This window comes from Juglans regia, chromosome 2 (genome assembly GCF_001411555.2).
Source record: "Juglans regia cultivar Chandler chromosome 2, Walnut 2.0, whole genome shotgun sequence".
NCBI classification, from domain to species: Eukaryota; Viridiplantae; Streptophyta; class Magnoliopsida; order Fagales; family Juglandaceae; genus Juglans; species Juglans regia.
This window is the reverse complement of record NC_049902.1, coordinates 24719464-24744550: the sequence shown is the minus strand read 5'-3', so window position 1 is coordinate 24744550 and position 25087 is coordinate 24719464. Positions and strand designations below refer to the sequence as shown.

At 37.3% G+C, this 25087-nt stretch overlaps 1 protein-coding gene across 2 annotated transcripts; it reads right to left on the bottom strand.

Moving 5' to 3' along the window:
* Positions 1–11100: 11100 nt before the first annotated feature.
* LOC108994070 (eyes absent homolog) lies at positions 11101–24323 on the bottom strand. Of its 2 annotated transcripts, XM_018969156.2 has the most exons (6): positions 24212–24323; positions 23457–23710; positions 23085–23252; positions 14299–14392; positions 12928–13122; positions 11101–11700 (listed from the first exon to the last, which is right to left on the bottom strand). In XM_018969156.2, the coding sequence occupies exons 2-6, from the start codon at positions 23700–23702 to the stop codon at positions 11441–11443; spliced, it is 963 nt and encodes a 320-aa protein (XP_018824701.1). In that variant the 5' UTR covers positions 23703–23710; positions 24212–24323; the 3' UTR covers positions 11101–11440. The 2 variants fall into 2 exon arrangements, with proteins under 2 accessions (XP_018824701.1, XP_018824704.1); XM_018969159.2 differs by lacking the exon at positions 23085–23252 and having other exon boundaries at positions 11126–11700.
* Between the last annotated feature and the right edge of the window lie 764 nt (positions 24324–25087).

The following is a 25087-nucleotide window of genomic DNA, read 5'->3' as shown; positions in this document are numbered from 1 at the left end:
ATCACATGAAGGGGGGACGTGCATGCCAGGCCAGAACAACGGACACACGGCCTAAGGCTCGCGACGCCCACCTGTGAGCTCATGAAGCACCCAATGGCCACCAGCGAGGTCGTCGGCATTGTCTGTCTTCGACGCAACATCTCCCTTCCCGAACAGCCACGCCGATGGGAGCTCCCATGGCAGCCACCCGGGCATGGGAGCTTGGACACACCTCTCCTTAGCCACTGCTCGACTTCTCAGCCACTGCTGGAACACCCGACTCCTCGGACGCTACTCGGATACCTAGCTCCTCAACCACTGTTGGAACACTCGGCTCCTTGGACACCTAGCTCCTTAGCCACTGCTCGGACACACAGCTCCTCAACTACCACTCAGCCACTCAAAGTCCCTTGACCATAGAAAAGAAGCCTAACTCCTCGCAGGCACCCTCCACAGCACACTAGTAATAAACAGTCTTAGCCAAAAAAAAAAAAACAAGAGAGAGAAAAGAAAAAAGAAGAAAAATCAGCAATGGACAAACTTAGTCAAGTGAAAATTAGAAACAACGGCCTCATCTCTCTAGTGTCAACACACCCCTAGAATAGACCTTGTCAGAACTCACCCGTGCAACACGGGGCACCGGATACACAACCTTGCTTGGAATCGCGGGCACCCTAGACCTTCATCATTGCCAAAACATGGTTAACCATCGGCCTCGTCAGTGCACCTCAAACCTTCGTCATGCTCTAGCAAAGCGATTCAAGTTTTCAAATCTCGCATTTGTGATTTGGATTATCTACACTAACCGGTTTGGTTTTTCCTAGCATGGTCAAGCATCTCTGTCAAACAAAAGATAGGTCACACCTCCCCTAGAGTCAATAGGCGAGTTTAGTCTTTCGAGTGCTTACCTCCCTCATGGTGAAATCACAGCGGGTCCAACCTTTCAACTACTTGACCTTATTCATTTCCCATTGAGAGTCAACAGGCGAGTCTAGCCATTCGACTGCCCAACCTCCCTCACAACAAAATCATGGTGGGTCCAGCCTTTTGACTGCTTGACCTTATTCATTTCCAGTTGAGAGTCAATAGGAGGGCCCATTCGACTGCTCAAACACTAAGAAGCCGAAATCACTGTTGGTCCAACCTTTCGACTGCCCAATCTTATTCATTTACCAGTGAGAGTCAACAGGAATGACCAACCATTCAACTGCTCGACCACCCTTACGGAAAAATCACACGCAACCTTGCTAAGTTCCTGGTTGAGAGTCAACAGGCAAATCCAACCACTTGACTGTTTGACCTCCCTCACCTAGATAGCAACACCAGCACAACATCTTTTCTAGTAAATACTAAGTGTTTACACTCGTGCCATAACTGCCGTCAGCGGGTTATTTCCGAGAACGAGCTTCCAAACTCCACAACCACCTCACGTGGGTCACCTTTGGGAACGAGTTGATGGGCTCAGTAACTGCCTAAGATGGACCCAATGGATCGACGGGCTCCCTGACCACTTAGTGTAGGTTACTATAAACAAACTCTAACATCAATACCAAAATAGAAATTGTTGTGGAATTTTAAATATACTTGCAAGTGCATAAACAGTATCAAGGTATAGTTTAGCATGACAAGGTCGAACTCATAGGGACTTGTAAAATGTAGGAAACCAATTAAATATAAACCAAATAAATTCTAATCTAGTTTAAAAAGATGAGTTGTAAAATAAAACAAGAAATTAAGAACTAAACAATCAATTAATCAAAGCTAGGCCTGTAAATGAAACAGTATGTTCGATAGCTCGCTCGGTTAAACTCGAATCGAACTCGACTCGTGAAGAAAAAAACTCGTTCGAGAAAGCAGATACCCGCTCAAATTGTAAATGACACATACCTGACAAAACTCGACTTGACTCGGCTAAGGTTCATTAAGACTCGCCTGTTTATGCTCGAGTCGACTCGTTAACTCGACTCGATTAAAACTCAGTCATATATTGATAAATATATTCATACACCTATGTATATATACACATGTATATATGTAGTAACTAATAATATAAGCATACCACTTTTATACTTAAATATATAATATATAATCTAATTACTTATGTTTATATAGTGAATATACTTCATAAGTATATTTTATAATTTGTATAATAATTAGTCGATAACTAGTTAGATATTAATTATTTACTAGTTAGATATTAATTAGTCGATAACTAGTTAGATATAAATATCAACTAGTTAGATATTAATTATTTATAAATTTTTTAAAATTTTATAATTCAATAGAAGTTCTACTTGTTGGTTGTATAAATTCAATATTAGATTTTTAGATTTTTTATTTTTTTTTATTTTTTTAATTTATTAATTATTAAATCTTATTCAAAAAATAAAAAAAAATAAACAATTTGAGCTTGAGATCGAGTTTGGCTCGACTCAAACTCATTTGAGGAATGGGCTTGAGCTCGAGTTCGAGTTAAGAGTTTAGCTTATCGAGTCGAGATCAAACAAAGAATAAAAAAAGAATCTCGAGCTCCGGCTCCGGCTCCGGCTCAAACTCGAGTATTTTGAGTCAAGCTGAGCTTGACAAGCCAAAAACTGGCTCGATTTTTGGCTCGACTTGATTACAGCAGCCCTAATCAAAGCAAGAAATAGTTAAATTAATAAACTAATCACAATAAAAAGAATTAAAATAAATTCTAAAGATGCAAACTAATCTAAACAACGAATAAACTATTAATGGAGAATGAATTAAGGTTTTGGAATTTACCTCATTAATTCATAATAATATAGAAAATTGATTCTTTCCAAACATCTATATGATAATCTAGAAATCAATTTTGTTATCATGGAAAATAGCATCGTTGAAACCCTTTTTTAAGAAAATATCTAAAGTATGTTCTTCTTCGCTCAAAGATATAAAATCAAATCATCACTTGTATCTGTTAAAACAAATTACAAAAAATATAAGATCTTATTTTTAACAAAATTATAGATCAGACTTTCAATTGATTAAGATTATTCTAAATCACGAGAAAAACATAATTTAACACATATCAAGAACTCTATCTCTTTCAATTGAGATGAAGCAAAAACAATATATCATTGAATGCATAAATAACTGAGGGAAAAATCTATCTCATAAATAATACTACTACTCATCAATGACGTTTCATCCTCAACCTCAGTTAAAAACTTAGTTAAACATGTTCATAAAAATAAATTTTAAAATTTGAATGTAAATAAACATCAAAATAATATTTAAAAAAAATTAAAAAAATATATAAATTACAGTGTTGTAAACATAACTATAAAAGTGGAGGTAGGGCTCCAATTTTATTTCCATCCAACAAGTTCTGTGGTGCTCGGTATTTCTCTTCATAATAATGATATACACATAATATATTTTTATAATATATTTTATAATAATATTATAAGATGAAGATATTTTTATAAAATGATATTATTTTTATAAAATATTTTATAAAAATAATCCTCATTTAAAATATAATTATGTAAAATAATATAAAAAATAATGTGTATAAGTCATTTACCTTCTGTTCACCGTTCGGCGTGCTCGTCTAGTCCGGTTGTTGTTTATTTATAGAGTTGAAAAGCTAATTTCCTTTCTCGTACACCTCTTCCCCTTTTTTATTTTTTATTTTTATTTATTTTTATTTTTTCTTTATCTCACGTTACCTTTTCCGTTACCTTTTCTTTTTGCCGTGTCCAAGCCAGCCTTCTAACGTGTGCAGCGAGCACCTCTTTTCATGACCTCTTTGCTTCTTTTTTTATTTTATTTTGAAAAATTCTAGACAAAATCACATTCTTGTATACGACTTAAAAATATATATAATTTTATCTTTTTATTCTCATATTTCATATTCATACAAATTACATATTTTTAAGTGGTGTGCAGAGTGTAGTGCTTATGAATATGAAATACGAGAATAAAAAAGTAAAATCATATGCTTTTAAGTGGTGTGCAGAGTGCGAGATTTTTGTGTAGCACGACTCTTTTATTTTTCCTTCTACATTCATGTCCAAATTTTTTTTATTTATTTTTGCAACTCCCATAAGAAAAATAAATATTTTAAAATTAATAAAAATATAAGAATTAATACTATAAAGTTGTGACAACGCTTTATTTAAAATAATAAAATTATGCATAATTCAGCTATTATCAGAAACGCCAATAACAATTCACATTAATGGACAAAATTTTACTAACACCATAAAAAACAAAAATATCATAAGGATAAACATTCTTTGCTAACGATAAACATTCATACAAATGAACTCAAAGCTAACTCATACCTTGTTGAGAGTCAACAGGCGAGTCTAGCCACTCGATTATCCGACCTTGCTCGACCTCATTCACACCTCGTCAAGAGTCAATAAGCAAGTCCAACCACTCGACTACCCAACCTCATGATGAGACAACAGGCGGGCAAGTCTCTCAATTTCCCAACCTCACCTATTGCGTCGCAAAGGTGGGAAAGGTCAGGGACTGCCCGACCTCCTAGGTGCCCAATAGGAGGGCAAGTCTCTCGACTGCCCGACCTCACCTATTGCGCCTTAGAGGTGGGAAAGGTCGGGATCACCCGACCTCCCAGGAGCTCGATATTCAGACAAAAGCGAGCTTTGTGTTCGCTCCTAATCTAGTCGAGCACACCTCCTGCTTATCTCACCAAGCCGAGCTATGCACTCTTACTTAACGCGGTCAAGCCCATCTCTCGCCAAAGCTAAGCTTCAAGCTCGCACCTAATGCGATCGAGCTCACTTCCCACTTATCTTGCCAAACCAAGCATTGCACTAGCACCTAACACGATCGAGCTCATCTCCCGCCAAAACTAAGTTTCGTGTTGGCATCTAACGCGATCAAGTACATCTCCCGCCTTGCCTCGCGCTCGAAAACCTTTATCACTTAACGCGAGAGTAATGGAAAGCAAGGGATCCGCTCCTGAAATTTATTTCTCCAAGGACCTCTACAGACTGTCTCTGTCACTATTTTATACTAAAGATTCTCAATGCCTTCTTTTGGAGTAAATCAACCTTAAGAATCATGAGCAATTGAAGGGAATAAAATTTCTCAGACCCCATACGATCTACCGAGCCTAGCCCCAAGGAGGGATCTCATAAAAAGGAAAGAGAGAATAAGAGAAGGGGGTCAAGTGCTAGGGAAAATAAGGTGTGTTAGGTGGAAAGTGGGATGTGACATAGAGAGAGACAGACAGAGAGAAAGAGAGAGAGAGGTGACATAAAGCAAGGATGGATAGATGATAAAAGTGGGATCAGACTGAAAAAGAAAACGGGACTTCCGGATGACTTCAGCTTCAGCTTCTTCAACCTCTAAATGACCCGTGGACGTACGCCCAGTGTCGAATCATGTGAATATGTGTGTCTTCATCTCTTATATGTATCCTGCATTTCTTTCCTACTCACTGTCATGGATGTACGTATGGATGTCGTACAACTACATTGGACTACTGCCAGGGGCTCCAAACCACTCAGATCGTAGCCTGAATCGTTTCAATGGGTCGGGAATGACTTTTTCTCCCCTTCCAGGCTGTTGTGCAATTTTTGGTATCGACGTACGTGATAGGTTTTATGTGGTTGTCTATAGGAGTATAATCGGTTCGGTTCAGTCTGATTTTGGACATATTTTAGAACTGAAGATCGACTCTGTATATACCGACTTTTAGATTTGAAAAACTGATACCGCTCCGGTTACACTCCTAAACCAGTACTTCCGGTTTTACCGATTCCAGTCCGATTCAATCTGATTTTTCGGTATATTTATAGTATATTGTAGTATATAATGATATAATGATAATATATTGTAGTATATAATAATATATATTGTTAATGTCGTGTTTCACACACCTTTTGACCAGGTTTCGACAACTCAGGTCTTCTGAAAATGGGCCTGCAAAAGACGAAGGAGAGTGCAACTAAGAGAGGGTGGTCTTGAGGCCGGGGAACCTCCGATGCCAAAGTTATTAAGTATGCTTAGAAGCTTGTAAATAAGTAAAGGCGTCTAGAGATTCGAAAGCTTTCTCGTACTTGGAACTAATTATTTATACCGTGGGTGGGAAAGGCGAGGATCATCTTTGTCTCCACAAAGTTCGTACCTCCTCTGCAATTCTTGCTGTCAGAACTCTTTAATATGGCGTGGCTATGAGACAGCACCATAAATGTGGAGTGTAGCTCAGTAGTGACGCCATTAATGTGGCGTGATTTCCTGAATTCGCGTCTGGTCTCTCTGAATCATAGATGATCTGGTGCCAACAAATCGAGGGCCACAGACTGCCAGGCTGATCTGCCTTGTTGGCCACTCAGTGCCTTTCCCTTGTAGACGTTCTGCCTTCTGCACAGATTTGGGGGCCCCAAGGCTGAGTGTTGGGTCGAGGCCTAGTGGGCTTTATGAAGTGGAAAAAATTCTCTTACATATATTATAATTGTATTATAGACTATAGCGATATATTATAATATACTATAATATATCGATATATTATAGTATATTATAATATATAATATCCCCAAACCTAGTATCGGATTAAACCCACCAGTTCAATCCTATCCAGTTTTTCGGTTCACCAATTTTTTTTCACCCGTAGTTGTTTATTTAATTAGTCAACATATGTAACTACTTATAATATGTCATATCAATAAATGTGATTCGAAATGACAAAATCTACTATTAAGGGTTGCACTATTCTTTTAGGACTCACTTGGCAAATCTATAGTCCTCCAATATGATCTACTAGATTAATCATTTGGATAGGCTTGAAAGAGTAACATCAATTCAAATCCAAATACAAGAGCCACCCAGACCAACCCTTTAGATTCCCATTTGGTTTTGTTATGACTGTGTTGTGAAAAACAACGATGATGACAAACAAGTGAAAGCTAATAAAAGCAAATTAATCACATGATACAAAATTAATGTGGTTCGGTAACGTGATTACATCTACAAAATTAAAGAAGATTTAATTCTGAAGAATCACAAAATACACTTTGGGGCGAGATCTCACTCTTTAGATCACTAAGGGTGAACTAAGTTGTTCTTTAATTACATATTTATAGTGTTATATAGTGGAAATCTTAATTTTCATTTTTCTATGTTATTCTCTTGAATGGAATGTCGAGCGCGCCTCAAGCAAACTATCTGACTGAGCTTCGCTCAAATAACCTGTCGAACGAGTGTCAAACGAACTTTTTATCTAACGCTTTTTCGATTGCAAATGTCAAAAAATTTCGATCTCTTCAGTTCAGGCCTATGAGCCCAAACCTCCTCAAAAATTCGTTAAGAAACTATAAGGCATCGTCGGGTCATCAAATTAGACCAACACATCAACAAAATCAGACTTCACAAATTCAACGTACTTGTAAATTAAGAAAGTTTTGAGCATAAAAGATTTATATATGCACTCTCCTAAATGCTGTTTTCATCAATCTTTCAAAAAGGTTAGTGGGTGATTCTGCTTTAAGTCTATGGAAGGCGTAGAAAGGAGTGGTGACAAAAGTTACGCAATGATGAACAACACTGTTGAGATCTTTACAAAAAAATATAAACAAATAGGAAGAAAACGAAACTACATCAGAAACGTTAATGAGGCGAAAGCGACATGACAAAACGCAAGTAGACCCCCTTGAGAAGTACATGAAGGATCGGCAATAAATTCCACAACCTCATTTTTTTTTTGGGCTTCACCATATCCAAACGTTCTTGTTTTTTTTTTTTTTTTTAATAAATAAAATCAAGATTGCATAAACAAACTAAACAGAAACAAGATCGGGTGGGGCCCACAAATACCCTGAAACGAATATTGCAACACATTAAAATTAAATCAGTCGAAAACAAGACTGAGTGGAAACCCATATCATTAAGTGTTCTCTTACTCTATTTCAAACATCCATGTATTCAGATTTTAGGCTGTTTTTGTATATTGAGTTAGGTTAAATTATATTGAATTTTTTTTATAAATAGTAATAAGTTGAGATGATAAAGTGAGTTTTGTATAGCCTATCTAAGATGAGTTTAAATATATTTTGATGTTAAAATGAGTTTAGATGTAGTTATGAAAAGTTAAAAAAAAAAATTGTGGGCCTCATCATTAAAAACCATTGTTCACTTGACATTCTTATCACTGTGTGCCAAACCTATAAAGAAAAAAAGCTATCGTACAAGTTGCACTTGCAACAATGAAAAAATGTACAACACGTGGTTGCACTTGCACCCATCATTTTCAGTGCAAATAGTGAGTTACATGTTGTGTGGTCCAGCTGATAAAAAGAAAAGAAAAAGTAAGATGTGTGTTTGTCAGGTGGGAGGTCCAGATAAGTTATAAATTGAACTGCACTCATTTGTGGGTAAAATTGTGTTTAGATATTTAAGATAGCTTAAAAATGAGCTGAGCTGAATTGCTTCCTCCATCCAAACTAGGCTTAAAACTATTTATAAAATACTTAATATTTATTCTAAAACGAGTCTATTATAGTGTATAAAATTAAATAAAATAAATAAATTAGTCCGATCCAAATGGGTTTCGAGGTTCAAAGGGCCAAAAAAAAGGGAGCTACAAAAGTTTTTGTAGAAAATTTGTTTAGATAATGAGTTGAGATGAAAGTTGAAAACTGAATAAAATATTATTAGAATATTATTTTTTAATATTATTTTTATTTTAAAATTTGAAAAAGTTGAATTATTTATTATATTATATTTGAAAAGTTAAAAAAATTATAATAATAAGATGAAATGAATTAAGATATTTTTAATATCCAAACAAGGCTTAAATGGACCACCATTCTACTTGATCCCAACTGGATATTCCTCGAATTATTGACTTACTAGTTATTAAAGTGTCTCCTCAATAATTTAGCTGTATCTGTGCCTTTTTTATTCTTTTGTTTTTCCCTTTTAATTCACAAATAAAAAAGTTCTTTTTTTGCAAAAATTAAAATGGCAAAGAAACACCCCCCCCCCCAAAAGCCAATTTCTTGTTCTCTCCCTCCATAAATATAGCCCATATCATATATATTTTTATGACAACAATATCTGAGGACGTATAAACGCAACATACCTCTAATTTTGTTAAACTTTAGACCCGTGTAATTAGGCTTGTTCATCTAGAACCCGGATAGGTTCCAGCCTAGAACAAATTCAAGTCGGTATCCTGGTACACCTAGTCCAGGATACCGGATTTTAAACCCGGAACTTGGGGTTACAAACCGATACCTAGTTTTTTTTTTTAGCAACTAAATGGGCGGAAACTCAAAAACAAAATACATATTATGTTCAATGAATCATCCATTTTATGGTTTTTTTTTACTCTCTTCTCCATGTGGTTTTTTATTGGTGGTCAATGAACATGTAGATTTTGATTTAAAAAATTAAATAAATAGAGTTTGAATAATGCATCAACATTTTTTTTATGAAAAAACATTCATAACATGTAGGCTTTTGAGTTTTAAAAAAAAAAGGTGCAACCCGGAACCCGAATTGGCCCAGGTTTAACCCGAGCTAACCTAGTCCGAGTTCCAACTCTGGTTTGAAATATGGGTTCCGGTCCGGGTACATCTGAGTTCCCGGACCGGAATCCAGATGAACAGTACTATGTATAATACGTTCCCATCATATGAATCAGGTAAGCCAAGTAATAAAGTTTTCACCGATGAAATATGATCCTAAAAATTGTTTGCATCCACGGATTAAAACCTTATCTGAAGGGAGCATACCTCCAAGATAAAAATCTTACTACTCGAACCAAATCGAAGTTCAATGTAATTGGAATACTTTGGGTCGAAAGCTCTTTTTTCAATTTTATTTTATTTTCATTCTTTTAGGTAAACTCAAAAGAATAAATATTGATAGAAGTCATTATTGGGTGCATCTATTTTACACACATGATGTGACATCATGTAGACCACACATCTTCTCAAGTAAGTATTAGAAATAATCAACTAAAAGTAACTATGTAGTGAATATAAAATATACACTATTATAATAACTTCTCTCTAACATTACTCAACTCAAAATTGCTAATAAAATGTGTTTTTGTACGAAAAAAATGGCTTTCATTTGCGGCAACCACAATTCACATGCCATAATGGTTGTGGAGCCTCCTTGGGCTTATTCCATATGTTTTCTGGCTACCTAACAAGTGCTACTCACTTTTTACACTCGTTTAAAACTTATTGACCTGTTGACAGTACCTACAACTGCAACTTTTCAGTGTGGAGTTCAGAAATGATTGCTAACTTTGCTGCCTGGCCAGCATTCGGGTGGGAGCATTGAGATAAGATGTCAGTGCTCTGCTGCTCAACTAAAAGACATGACAAGATTTTCCTTCGACTGTTCCACATTATCCACTTCGTACGTCGCTTATCTAAAGCATCCACTTGATTTGCCAAGCATCTGCTAAATGCCCCCACCTATTATAAGATAATGAGATAAGGCATGCAGTTTAGCCACCAAAATGTAAAAGGGTAAGAACTGAATCTTAGATCTTATGTCTTTTCACTTGATTAGATTAACTTCCATAGCTCAAGACAATTTTGATCCACACATGAGCTTCAAACTGAAAAGCGCTGAATTTGGTAAGAAAGGTTTCCTGATATTTTGGTTACAGTTTCCTTTCAATTCCAAGGCCGACATCTCATACTATGGACTGGCCCATGGATATATTGCCAAGATAAAATTTCAGCTATGCCTACACATTCTCAGCCACATTTCAATCTATTCGTGCACAGTAGGGAAGGGAAAGAAACAGGAGAGAAGGGAGAGGGGGAGGGATTCTGTGGACGAACAAATAGTATGAAACAACAGACCACAGACATTGACACTTCTACAGGGTCTACAAATCGTATGCACTCATTAGCCAGACATCAAAATATTTCCAGGGGGGGTTCAGATGTGGGTCATAGACTCATACGTATCATATGCACCACCAACTCCATTGATGTTCACATGCCTGCCTATTTAAACAAGATATCATGTGCAGCAGAAAGAACATGTAGGTTGGTTTATGACTATGAAAATATGTATAAAAATGTGTCCTACTTCAAGGAAAACCTCATGGTAGTCATGTAAGATAAATATTTATAGGGAATATTAGCAATATGTTAAATATAAAGGAGACATTTACTTCAAGAAAAGGAGACATTAGGATCTTAACAAACATTTGATGTAATAAATACAAAAAGCAATGGGTTCTAAGAGAACTCTTAAAGAAAGAGTCTGGCCAGATGACCATAACCATGTTTACAAGGCAATGTTCAGGGAAAAATATTCTTTCACCTCTCTAATTTCCTATTTCAATTAGCATATGGCCTATTAATCGGTTGTGGTCGTCTAATTCACATCATTTATACAAAAACTGAGACTTCCGTGAATGCTTCTTTCTTTCTATATACAGATAGAAACTCCCAGGAAAACAGCTTACTAGTGCACAGGATGAGACTTAATCTTTGTCATCTTCAGCATCGGGGCTTCCATATACAACAGAGAAATAGTAACCTACTGTTCTCAATGTGAGGCCAGGAAACCTGTGAGAACTGCCTGGTCGCAGATCAATCTTAACAAATGGCCATCTCATGGCTTGTGCAGCTTCACATTCTTCCCATCCATCCCCAATTACACAAAAACGAACATTTGAACAGCTAAAACGCTCCTTGATCCATTGAAAACATTGGACTTTCCCCACTTCCCATGAGCTGTAAACTGAAGAAATGGCAGATCTGTCAATACCCATTACTTCAACTTAAGCTAATGTAAATGTGAGAGATTCGTATTAACATAATAAAAAAGATACAAGCCCTAAAGTATTGTGTAAATGAAGTTTCACATAATGGGTTATTAAGGGAGAGACTCGTATTAACATCAAATAAAAAAGATACAAGGAACAAAGTATTTATGCAAAGTCAAGTTCTGTATATTGGGATAGTATTAGAGGCAAAGATACATGACAAAAAATAATAAACGAACATTAACTGGCAGAAAACATGAATTTGTTGTATCACTAGATCATTAAGCATAGATGATGCTCTTGTATATGTCATGTGTACTTAGACTATTGCTTATCCCTATTATCAATATAAAAAAAAAATACAGAGTTAAAAAAAAAAAAAAACTGGCAGAAAACATGGATTCATTTGCTGCATTACATTACATGTCTCCACAGTTTTCCATCAAGTATCACAGCCAAAATAGGTTTTTGCTGATAGGTAAAATAAAATTTTATTAAATCAAATAAAATGGGTTTCCTGCGCTAGAGGACATGTAGATCGTTTATGGTAATTCTGAGGCATTACTTTGCCACGTTCAGGAAATACTCTATTCATGCAAACCAGAAAACCAGCAGGCCGACCTTTAAACTGTTCTAAAGAATGTGGAGCTATGGAGTCATGCTGCTTATAGAAACCACAATCATATGACTAAGGTTATCATGCTCTTCTAGTTGGCTGATGATATACTTTTACCCATCCGGTTCATGAACTTTGACAAAAATGGAGTTTCCACATATTCATACCATACATGTATATGGTAAAAGGAAGATAAACAAAAAGAATGTGAAGGGCTCACTTAACTGTAGTTTGATTGTCAAAAATTCTATCCTGGTTATCTGGTCAGCAAATAACTTAGAAAATACGATGTTTAACCATTGAGAAACTTATTCTGAGGCTCCCACTTTAATGGTGCATAGCATTTCTCTTCAACATTGATAGTTCAATCATCTAAAATGTTATGTCATGTATTGAGGAAGCTTAAACTGATACGCCTTCTCTAAACAGGCAATGGAGATTAGTATACAGCAGACACGTTACTGTGATAAGGTCAATTAGGTAGAAACAGCTAATGGCAGTTCAGATACCTACAAGTCAAAAAACAAGCATAAGCTGATCAAAAGTGTATTTCAATTAAACATCAAAGAGAGGAAAAAAGACTTGCCATTTCCATGTGTTATTATACCGTCAAGACGAAAGAGCAAGCATTTGACAAGGCTGGGTATCAGTGACCCAGAAGTCACTAAAACATTAACCTGCTGATAATTTGAATCAGGAGAGTCAAGGACCCCGACAGCAGGGGCAACAGAAGACGTTGCATCTTTCTTCCCACTCGAACACTGCTCCAAGAAGGCCCGTGCTATATATATATATATAGAGAGAGAGAGAGAGAGAGAGAACTGTGTAAGTAAAAATATGTCATGCATAATAGTCGGAATACAAAGTATATCTCTGACTCCACAAGAAGATATCTTATCACCAGTCAGCACAAAGGCGAAGGAAAACCATGTAGAGTACTTACATGACTACAAGAAAGAAATGTCTAGTCTACGTACACCGTGGAGGGCATGTTTGGTTTAATTATCAGGAAGATGTGCATGAAAAATATTATTGAGGGTAGAAGTAAAAAAACTAGCTCCATCTTCCACATCCTCAATTCCAATGTCAAGTACATTTCTTCCCAGGGACTCATTATTTCGCTAAGCAGCCATTATAGAGTAATTGCCAAAATTTCTGCTTCTCAGGCCAAGAATAGTTGTTGCATTGATTAGTTCCCAGGATGCATATTTGTCATGAAGAAAAACTATTTCCAAATGTAGATAATTTAATGTTGCCATTCCCCATCATTACGAGACAATTCAAGAATGTCATTCTAGGACAGTGCATTGGACAAAGCATATTGGTTTCTCCATAGCCTAGAGGATGTGACTGGTATCCCTGTTTGTCACTAAAAGTTCATTGATTATAGAACTCGTATTTTCAGTATGGCTAATGATCTTTTGCTTCCACTTTATTTGGGGTTCTTGTGCAAAAAAAAAAAAAAGCTGTTGGCAATATCTGAAATTTGTGCCATGTAGTTATTTGGAGCAATATGATAGACAGACATTTATCGTTTTGAGACACCTTAGAATTCACCTTTTTTTTTTTGTTTTTGAGATCAAAGTTTGACTGAGTACTGCTTTGGAGTGTATCCGCTTTTCATCTTGAGGAACCCGTCTAATATTTTCCTCATGCCACCCTCTTTTCTTAAAATGAAAGAAAAAAGTGGCCAATATAACAAGACCCTGGTTCACTGCCAATTAAACCATTAAAAATATCTCTATACATGCAGATGGCTCTCCCTTAATGGTCAATTGTATTTATTCATTTTTGCCCATGTGTGGTGGAAAAAGTAAAATAATATACAAAAGAAAGCCAAATATGTCAAAGACTTCAGCAGCATGAGACAAGATGTCTAGTAGTAAACCAAAACATCAGAACCTTCAAAGTAAATGATTGAATCACTATGCAGAAGCACCATTATTAGAGAACATACCTGACGAAAGCCATCCATCTGTATACTTATCAGTGACATCATACAATTCATCCCAGAGTTTCATTGTCTCTTGATCAAAAAAGTTATGCAAGCCCTGAAATGAGAGAGAGAGAGAGAGAGAGAGTTATCTCTTGCTGATGATACTTTTTTTTTTTTATATAAATAAGAGTAAATTTATTGAAATGAATGAAATAGGCATAGCCTGTGTACAGGAAGTATATAAAAGAACACCTAAATACATTCTAAGATCAAGAGATTAGAGACAAGAAGTCATGCACATTGTTTCCATTAAGTACAATGGCTGAAAACCAAAGCATTAAAGTGTGTACAAAAAAATTCTGAAGATCTGCCATTGTACACTCCCTATCTTCAAAACCACTTGTTTCTTTCCGACCAAATACACCACATGATGCACAAGGAATCATCTTCCACACTGCTGCCACTTGAGGACAACCTTGAATCTCCTTTCAGCAGGCCAATAAATCCACCACCCTCAAAGGCATTATCCATGCGACATCAACTCTTCTAAAGATCTCATCCCACAACACCCTTGTTGCCTCACAATGCAATAGTAAGTGGTCCACAGATTCTCCATTCTTTTTATACAAATAGCACTAATCCATCATGACGCAATCACTCTTCCTCAAGTTGTCCGTGGTCAAAATTTTCCCAAGAGCAGCAGTCCATACAAAGAAGGCCACTTTAGAAGGCACACAAGACCTCCAAATATTCTTCCAAGGAATATGAACATTAGCTTGTGATCTCAATAATTTGTAATACGCCCTGACTGTACACTTCTTGCTGCCATTAGACCTCTATTGCATCTTATCCCCCTGTTCCATGGTGTTCCCAGTGGAGTATATCAATCTGAAAAAATCTGAAACAGTGGGTAATTCCCAATCATGAATATCCCGATTGAAGAGGAAATTCCACTGGGGAGGGCCAAGGGAAGATATCCGCAAATCCGCCACAATAGCATCCCTATTAGCTGCAATACGATAAAGAGCTGGAAAACTGTGTTAAGAGCGCAATTTCCACACCAAACATCATGTCAAAACCTAATTCTGGTACCCTCTCCAGCTACAAAACGGATATGACTTAAAAAGCTCATCCAACCCTACCTAATAAATTTCCATAAGCCCACACCCTACCCCCCCCAAAATTTCATTGGAACACCAACCACCACAAGCACTTTCATGTCTACAATCAATAATTTCCTCCCACGACGACTCCCCCTCCAAGTAATCATAATCATTTCCCCAACAAAACTTTATTAAAAGTCCTCAAGTTGCACACTCCCAGTCCCCCATTCGAAATTGAGGAACAAACTTTATTCCAACGCACAAGATGGAGTTTCTTCTCCTCCCCCACTTCCCCCCACAAGAAGGCCTGAAATAATTTCTCAATCCTATTCACCACCCCTGCAGGCAAAGGAAACAAGGATAAAAAATAGGTGAGAAGATTCGTTAAAGTACTCTTTAGTAATGTGAGTCGACCCCTTTTCGATAAATACATTTGTTTCCAACCAGTCAATCTTTTTCTCTATTTTCTCCACAACCCCATCCGAAATAGCTCTAGCCTTAAAAGTCACCCCTAACGGAATGCCCAAATATTTCATAGGCAACGAGGACACTTTATAATCAAAGAGGCTTGCCAAGCTGTTGATTCTGGGCACCACACCCACCGCAACCATCTCGGACTTACTCAAATTCACCTTAAGCCCCAACACAGCTTCAAAACATAATAAGAGTGCTCGTAGAGATTGAATATGGTCATGATCTGTTTCACAAAAAAGTAGACGTCTACAAATAAGAGATGTGAAATTATGATAAAGCCATTAATACCATTACCCACCGAAAATCTTGATAGAAAGCCGCCTTTACCATGAGACCAAGTGCCTCCATGACTATAACAACAAGAAAATGAGATAGTGGATCCATTTGCCTCAATCCACGAGAACTGTTAAAAAAACCAGCAGGGGTGCCATTCACTAGCACCTAGAAACGGGCGGTGGAAACACAATGTTGAATCCACGAAATCCACCTATCACCAAAGCCACACCTCCCTAGCAAGTATATAAGAAAATCTCAATTCACGTGATCATATGCCCTTTTCCATATTGAGCTTGCATAGAATACCAGGAACTCCCTCCCACAGCCTATGATCCAAGCACTCATTGGCAATAAGGACCGAGTCTAGGATTTGTCTCCCCCGAACAAACGCATTTTGATGCTTAGAAGTAATTTGTTCCAATACCATGCTTAAACGGTTAGCAAGAACCTTAAATGATCTTGTATACTCCACTCACAAGGCTTATGGGACGGAACTCCTCAATTGTCTTCACCCCATGTTTATTTGGAATAAGAGCAATGAAAGTCGCATTAAGGCACTTTTTGAACTTTTTAAAGGAGTGGAACTCCCCAAAAACCTGCAATATATCACATTTTATAATATCCCAACAAGCTTGAAAGAATCTCATCGAAAAACCATCCTGATCCGGTGCTTTGTCCTTATCCATGCTAAGAATGACCTTATAAATATCATCTTCATCAAAAGGTCTTTCCAACCAACTCACACTACGAATCAATAGACTCAAACAACAGATTATCAAGCTTCGGCCTCCAACAGGCCAGTTCCGTGAGGAGATTCTCGTAGTAATGCACAATATGGTTTTCTAATTCTGAGGGGGAAGTAAGCACTTGAGTACCTGAAAGAAATGTCTCAATGGCATTGTTGCGCCTATGTGAATTAGCCACTTTATGAAATAACTTAGTACATTTATTGCCTTCTTTCAACCAAAGGGCCCTGGATTTTTGTCGCCACGAAGTCTCCTCCATCAACAGTACCCTCTCCAAATCTGTCACTACCGAACTCTTCCTCAATGATACGTCCTCCGAGGTGTCTCCCATCAACTCCCTCCCCTCTAACTCCTGCAGTTCCTCCATAAGAGTAGTCTTTTGGTTGCCAACGTTACCAAAAATTCCAAGTTCCACTTCTTAATATCGAGCTTCAAAGCCTTAAGCTTGCCTGCAAGAATGAAACTAGGAGTGCCTGTAAATTGATAAGAAGTCCACCAATGGGGCACCTTCTCTACAAAACCATCATCTGCTAACCACATATTTTCAAACTTAAAATACCAGCATCCCCCATGAATACCCCCACAATCTAACAAGATGGGAAAGTGGTCCGAGCATATACGGGGCAGCCTCTTCTGACACAACTCCGGAAAGTGGGCCCCCCTCGAAGGACAAACAAGAAATCTATCTAATCTCAACCAACCCCAACTATTAGACCATGTGAACTCGCCGCCAACCATGGGGAGATCCATAAGATCTAGATAAAAAATGAACTCTGAGAACTCCTCCATGGCTAGGGAGATTCGATGATTGCCTGATCGCTTGCTAGAAAAGCGAGTGATGTTGAAGTCCCCACCCATACATCATGGCACCTCCCATAACCAATATAAACCAATCAATTCCTCCCAAAGCCTTCTCCTATCCCTGTCTATGTTAGGCCCATAAATGCCTACAAAAGCTCTACCACATTTTTAAAATAGCTAGTGACCGAAAAAGTACCAACACACTCCTCTTCCGCCTCCACCACTCTTTTATCCCACATTAGGAGAACGTCACTTGATGCTCCTGATGAAGCCAAATATGACCAGCCCACATACGAACAACCGCACAAACTTTGAATAATTCTTCTATCAATGACCCGCAATTTTGTTTCTTGAAAACACACCACATCAACCTTCCACGTTCACAATAAAGATTTAACGCAAAGGCGCTTATTGCAATCATTAAGCCCCCGCACGTTCCAAGAGAGGATTTCAGGTTTCATGAGCAAAAGTGGCCCCCCCTCCCTTTCAATCTATCCCTTCCGCCACTTTCCTCTTTTGCTTCATAATTAATAGAACATTTGAGCCTTTTAAGTTCCCTATCTCTCTTTGTGGCGGACTTCGATCTACTAGCTTCAATGGCCACAAGAAGAGCTCTGAATTGTTCTTCAAATCCTATGCAAGAGACCCCAATGCATGCTTGCATCTCCTCAACCTTCTTAAACACCCACTCCGAGATGAACCTTTCTGTGTTAGGGCTAGGAGGGAGTATGCATATTGGATCAGCATCCCCCCCATCAGAACAATCCCTTTCACAAACAACCAACGGCAGATCCACACCTTCCCCCCCCCCCCCCCCCCTTCTCTCAAGGAACACCTCATTTCTCAAGTTGCCCCCTCCATTTTTCAGTGAGATTTCAATTCTAATACGCTCATGGAAGGGTCCGAAACTACATCCCTTATCTGCCCAACCTGAGAGGAGGAACACACAGAGAGATTCGAACCCCCTCGTCTAGAGCTTCACTCCCCGACGGACTAGGCATCTGAGTTGACATCGTGGATGCACCGACGACCACCATTGCATGATTTTGTGTAGGTTCCGAAGGTGTGGATGCACCGGTGACCACTTCAGGATCACAGAGAACATCGCGACTGCAGGATCTTTCGTTGTCATCATCTAATAATGTTGTTGCCACCGGCGTAGCCTCCAACGATAGATCGGCAACCTTCGGTGAGATCACCTTAGCCTTCGCCGGTGACGGTGGCTCGAACCCTGTCGCCAAAGGGCCAGCTCCCCCCTGCTCTCTCTTCCTCCAAACCTGGCCTGTCTGTTGAAGGACTAAAGGACCTGTTTGTTAAAGGACTAAAGGCCGCCCCATTGGCTGAGGCCCAACACCTAGGCCCAGAGCCCTTTCCTTCCCCTTCAACTAACCGACTGAGTTAAGTCTGTTGGGCCCATTGTGCTAGCCCTAATCCATAACACTTGAGCCCGTATATCCAGAGCCTTGGCCCAAGCCCAGTTGTGGAACCCCCTTCCCCTTAACGCATTGTTTAACCCAATTTATTTATCAGTCAAAACTCCCAATTGGTTCTCCATTTCAGACAACGCCTGAAGGATGGTTTCTCATTTAGATCCACCACGACCCTGCCACCCCCCTCACGGCTCTAAACACCTTCCGCAAAGGAAATGCCCCCTGACTATGGCATGCCTACCCTCTTTGTGCACTTCGTGTCTCAAGGCCTCTCCATCTGACCTTGAAGTACCTCCCTGTATGACCGAGAATTTGACGGATGATACTACAACTAAGATTAGCTACAATAAGTAAATTAGCTCTTCTAAGGTGATGCTATGTGGATCTATGTAAATGAATGAGGCAACTTCATAACATTGATTCATTCCATTTGGTAATAGTCTTCAAACTTATATGCAAATAAAGTTTAATTAGGTTGAAAAACAAACCTAAAGTTAATGATTGAACTACAACCTGGCAAAACTATTATCACAATTGCTAAAGACATTGTAAATAACAAATAATCTGCACCAAAATATCACAAGATAAGAAAAGGAAAGAACATTATTTTGTTCAACTAGGAGAGGCATAGTAAAACTAACCTGAATTCTCATTTAAACCCTTAGATATGCAAATGTGGGAGATGGACCTGATTGACTTTGCTTGTTATGCACTTGTAATACCAAATATAGACAAGAATATGCATATTTACAAAGAGGTTGTCCCAATGTATGTTTCCATATTTGCATATTTTCCCAAGTTTTAGGAATATATATATATATATATATATTTGGCGCATGTTCGTTTCTTGTAGTCTCAAAAAGCACGGTGATCTTACCATCATAATTAAACATTTTTTTTCTTTAATATTTTTACCAATTACCTCTGTCTATGGCCAAATCTTGCATTATATTCTAGGTCATTAGGTCTATTATTATTTTTTTTTAATAGGTCATTAGGTCTATTATAATATACTGAACCAACATCCTGTTTGGCCATCCTCTCAATCTGGTAGAGGCTCCAACTTGAATCACATCAGACCACACTAGTGGAGTCGAAGGTTTTGTTGCACAACTAGAGCATCTTAAACAATTTTTTATCATCTAAATATTGCCAACTATCATCTTTCAGTATGTAATATATATAACTATATATTGCTTTTAAGTAATCTCGAAATTATATATTGATCAGTATTTATCATCCTCTTTATTGCTGCTCATTTGTTGAAACATCTATTTTTTGTAGGTAAACAAAAACTTTATTGATAAATGATAAGTAGGCCTAGCCCAAATACACGGGACGTATACAAGAGAAAGCACCTAGCTAAGGATCATTCATCTGAACATCTGACAAATGCACCAAAAAAGGCAAATGGTAACCATCTTCTACACTGATGTAATTTGGGGTATACCATAGAGACCTCAACAACTAGCAATAAGATCAGCTACCTTCCTAGGTATAACCCATACTAACCCAACTCTGGTGAAGATATCATTCCATCGCATCCTGGCAACCTCAAAATGGAGTAAGTGATCCATTGTTTCTCCACTATTTTTGCACATATAGCACCAGTTGACAATAATGATTTGGCATTTCCTTAGCTTGTCCATGATCAAGGTCTTCCCAAAGGAAGTTGTCCATAAAAAGAAAATAGCCTTAAAAGGCACCTGGCACCTCCAAATACTCCTCCAAGGAAAATGGTTGTTAATCTGAGTAGAAGTGGCCTCTCATAGAATCAACATATAGTGAAGTTCCCTTTCCTAAAGAGAATCCAAAGAATCCTCTACCCCCCCCCCTTCATTACTTACCCCAGCTGAATACAGTAAATTGAAGAATTATGTAACTTCCCAGTCATGTGCAGATTAATATTGTGAACCATTGGACATTTCCCTTAATTCTACCACAGAAGGCTCTACTCACGTGAAATCCTGAAGAATCCTTGAGGGCCCTATATCCACACCTTATATCATGCCGAAAGCTAATCCAGAAGCCATCACCCAGCACCAATTTGCTATGTCTAGAAAATGCCCCCAACCTTTCCTAATGTTTTTCCACGGCCCCACTACATGTGCCCCTTGAACCTTATTGGAACACCACTCCCCACCCCCCTCTTTCTCCCTACCTTGATACTTAGAATCTACAACACCCTTCCACAAGACGTCTCTCTCGTAGTTATAGCACAACAACCACTTCCTTAGGAAAGCCTTGTTGAAGGCCCTCAGATTACGAACCCCCAGCCCGCCTCCTCTAGTCGAAGAACAAACCTTGTCCCAACCAACAAGGTGAAACTTAAACTCCTCGCCTAGCCCACTCCACAGAAAGTCACATTGGACCTTCTTAATACGAGACGCCACACAATTGGGGAGAGGGAATAAGGATAAGAAATATGTGGGGAGTATTGATAGTCCACTATTTCATTATATGATGGCCTTCTTTCAAATAACATCCCTAGCTAAGAGGTAATTTCCAGTATTTTATTACAAAATCCACGACCAGGCATCCATACTATCCACAAGCAATCTCACCCTCTCCACGGATAGTCAATTTAAACAAACGGTATCATTGGTGGGTATTTGCTTAACCTTTTCCTCTATTTGTCATCCTACTCACCTTAAGACCTTTTAGATTCTTATGCCTTCGTCAAATCTTGTAACTAATTTTTTTATATTGGCACCGGGTGTCCGAGAACAACATCCCGACTAGTACAAGGGGTGCACACGCCCTCGGCAAGGAGTTTCCCACAAGTGCACATTAGGTAATTGTTACTAATAATAATGTAATCTTAGTTTCCTCTTAACAAATTTATATTTCAATCTATAATTATAGTGACATAGCAAGCATATACTTTGAGTTTCTAAAGTATTGCGCCAAGGTTCTACCTAATAATTATCTTAGTTTCATGAACAATAGTTGTCACTATGGAAGAGAAATGACTGTCAGGACCAGCAATTATCTCTCTTTATATAACCCATATCCTCCACACTTAATCAGCATTATATAGACCTTTTTTTTCATAAGAGCATCTGATAGACTATCCAACTCCAAGAAATCTTCAAAAATAAAAAATAAAATAAAAAAAGATATGCACGTAAAACCTTTTCAGCATATATCCAATAAACCTTTCCAAGGTAGATGCATGAGCTAAGTGAATCCATAAATATAACCACAAGAAACGCCCTTGCATGCACACACAAAAGTTCAAACTAATAATCATCTAATTTTCACACACCAAATTTATACCTTCACCACTAGAGAATAAGTATACTGAGGCCCCGTTTGGATTGAGAGTTAAGATGAGATGAGATGAGATAAGTTGATATGAAAGTTGAAAATTGAATAAAATATTGTTAGAATATTATTTTTTAATATTATTATTGTTTTGGGATTTGAAAAAGTTGAATTGTTTATTATATTTTGTGTGAGGATTTGGGAAAGTTATAATAATGAAATGAGATGAATTGAGATCACTTCTCAATCCAAACGGGCCTAAGAAAAAGCCGCCTACATATGTCTACTAAAACTTCGCTTGATATGGCAGCTACATAAAAACTGTATCCATTGTGAAATTGAAGCACAGTGCACAGAAACACGCATAAAAATAAAAATAAAATAAAATAACTAATTTTGAAAGGTGTATGGTTGAGAAAAAAAAACCTTGACGAATCATAAGCATACCAGTACACATGCAAACATAGATAATAATGATAGTGAAAGTAATAACGAAAATGTAATAATCATCTTGAGTGCAAATCTCATATCCGTTTTTTCTTAATCATTGCGTACATAAGCATAATCTACACGGAAGCAAACAGCAAGGAGTCTCAAGTAAATAAACAATGATTGATAAAAAACAAAATTGATCTCAATTTCCTTCTTGATTTTTTTCCCTTTTCAAGAATTATCCCCTCAGATAGAGTTATGAACACCATTTTTTATACCTTTTCATACTTTTGGGCTATGTATCTGTGCCTGTAAGCTAGTTTTCTTTTGTTGTCATCATCATGTGGTGGACCAAACCCATCTTGGTCAAATTTGTAACCAGAAAGATCCTTCCCGTCATCATATTGGAGCAAGGCATCAAGAAATGGCTTATTGTAGTTCTCAATCTGTGCGTACAACACTAAACTCAACAAACAAAATCTCAAAAGAAACTCTCCAGGCATAAAACAAGCCATAAAGGATTCAGATCAGATATCAAAAGAACAAATTCGGAATTGCAATGCAAGATAGAACACACCTAAGCAAAAAGGCAAAAATACACGTTCATAGAAGAAATGACTGTCTACACCTAAGCAAAAAGGCAAACATACTTGTTCATAGAAGAAATGACTGTCACACAAATCAAGAATGTGTTTCTCCCACATCTTCCCGATTTCTACACCCTTCTGGGCGTCCTTCAAACCATTGAAAGCCTCAGCATACATCCCATTCAACAAGGACTTGAGCAGTATAAGTGTCTCATCCATGTCCCATATATACACATCTAGTCTCCCATCCACGGTGTCTTCAACAATCCCTTTTGTTTCTTCGTGTGGAACATGCAGATTATCACCCATGATGTTCTCTATTTTGGTATCAAAGAACCAACTTTAAGAAATTTCATAAATAAAATCACATATATTATATCATATAGAAATATAGCTCATTATCAACAACCACAACAGAGGTGGTTTTATGGGATTAACTACAATGACTTATAAAACAAATATTCAAACGGAGTTATTAGGAAATGGGAAACCAACATAAACTTGTGGGCAGCTAACAACTGCGCATACTTTATAGAATTGAATCAAAATAATGGGAAAAAGGATCATAACAAAACGTCATCTGATTCGGTAAACGAAGTACAGTAAAGTAGACATAGTTTCACAAAGACCTTTATTTCGAATAAGATTAGATTTTTATTTGTGATTATTTTTACAGAACTAGCAACTCATTTGCACTGAAAAAAGGGTGCCAAGAGATTTTCAACATGATAAAAAATATCATGTTTGTGATACGCAAATGTAACATCGTAAATATAAATCTATATAAGATATGCATATATCGATCTTTGTGTACTTACATGGAGCGGAGGGAGTAGCCGGGGCAGCAGCCAATGAAGCAAACTTCTGATTTATGAGGAGGAAGAACAAGCAGTTGAGCGACAACAATGAAGGGCAACGGGACAGGTTAAAGGCCATATACAAGGCACAAAAAAGGAGGCTGTGGTTGCTACGACGTCGTCTCTGTTGCAGATTTGTTTTCGGCACTGCACGCGGATTCGGGTATACCGCTATATCCGGATCCATATCCGGATGTGTAATGTATCATGTATATCTTAATCCTGTTTGGATTTAGAAATAAATTAAGATAAATTGAAATGATTTTAAATAAATTAAAGAAAATATTTTTAAAATATTATTTTGTAATATTACTATTTTTTTAAGATTTAAAAAAGTTAAATTATTTATTATATTTTATGTAAAAATTTAAAAAAATTATAATGATGAGATGAGTTGAGATGAATTTACAATCAAGACTTAGTTATTGAAATTCGGATATCCACTATCCAAAAGCCGTCCCTTTTTTGTTCTTTTAGAAGCCTTTTTTAACTAAACTTTTTTCAAGAAAAAAAGAAAAATGTTGAAAAATAATAAAGACAATGAAATAAATCTCTAAACATCAAATAAATCTCAAATTGTCCATTTGTCCATAAAAATAAAAATATATCAAAATGTAAAACTAAAGAGAAATTATTGTTACATTCGTGAGTGTGCAAGCGCCGTGTAATCACTTTGAAAAAAAATGAATAAATATGGAATTCACATGAAAATAAATCAATTTTTTAATAGTAGACTCTACTTTTTTTTAAAGTGACTGTACGGCACTTGTACATTCTACGACTGTATGTAGTATTACTCAAAACTAAATTTTGTATCAAAATAATGAATAAGCTAGT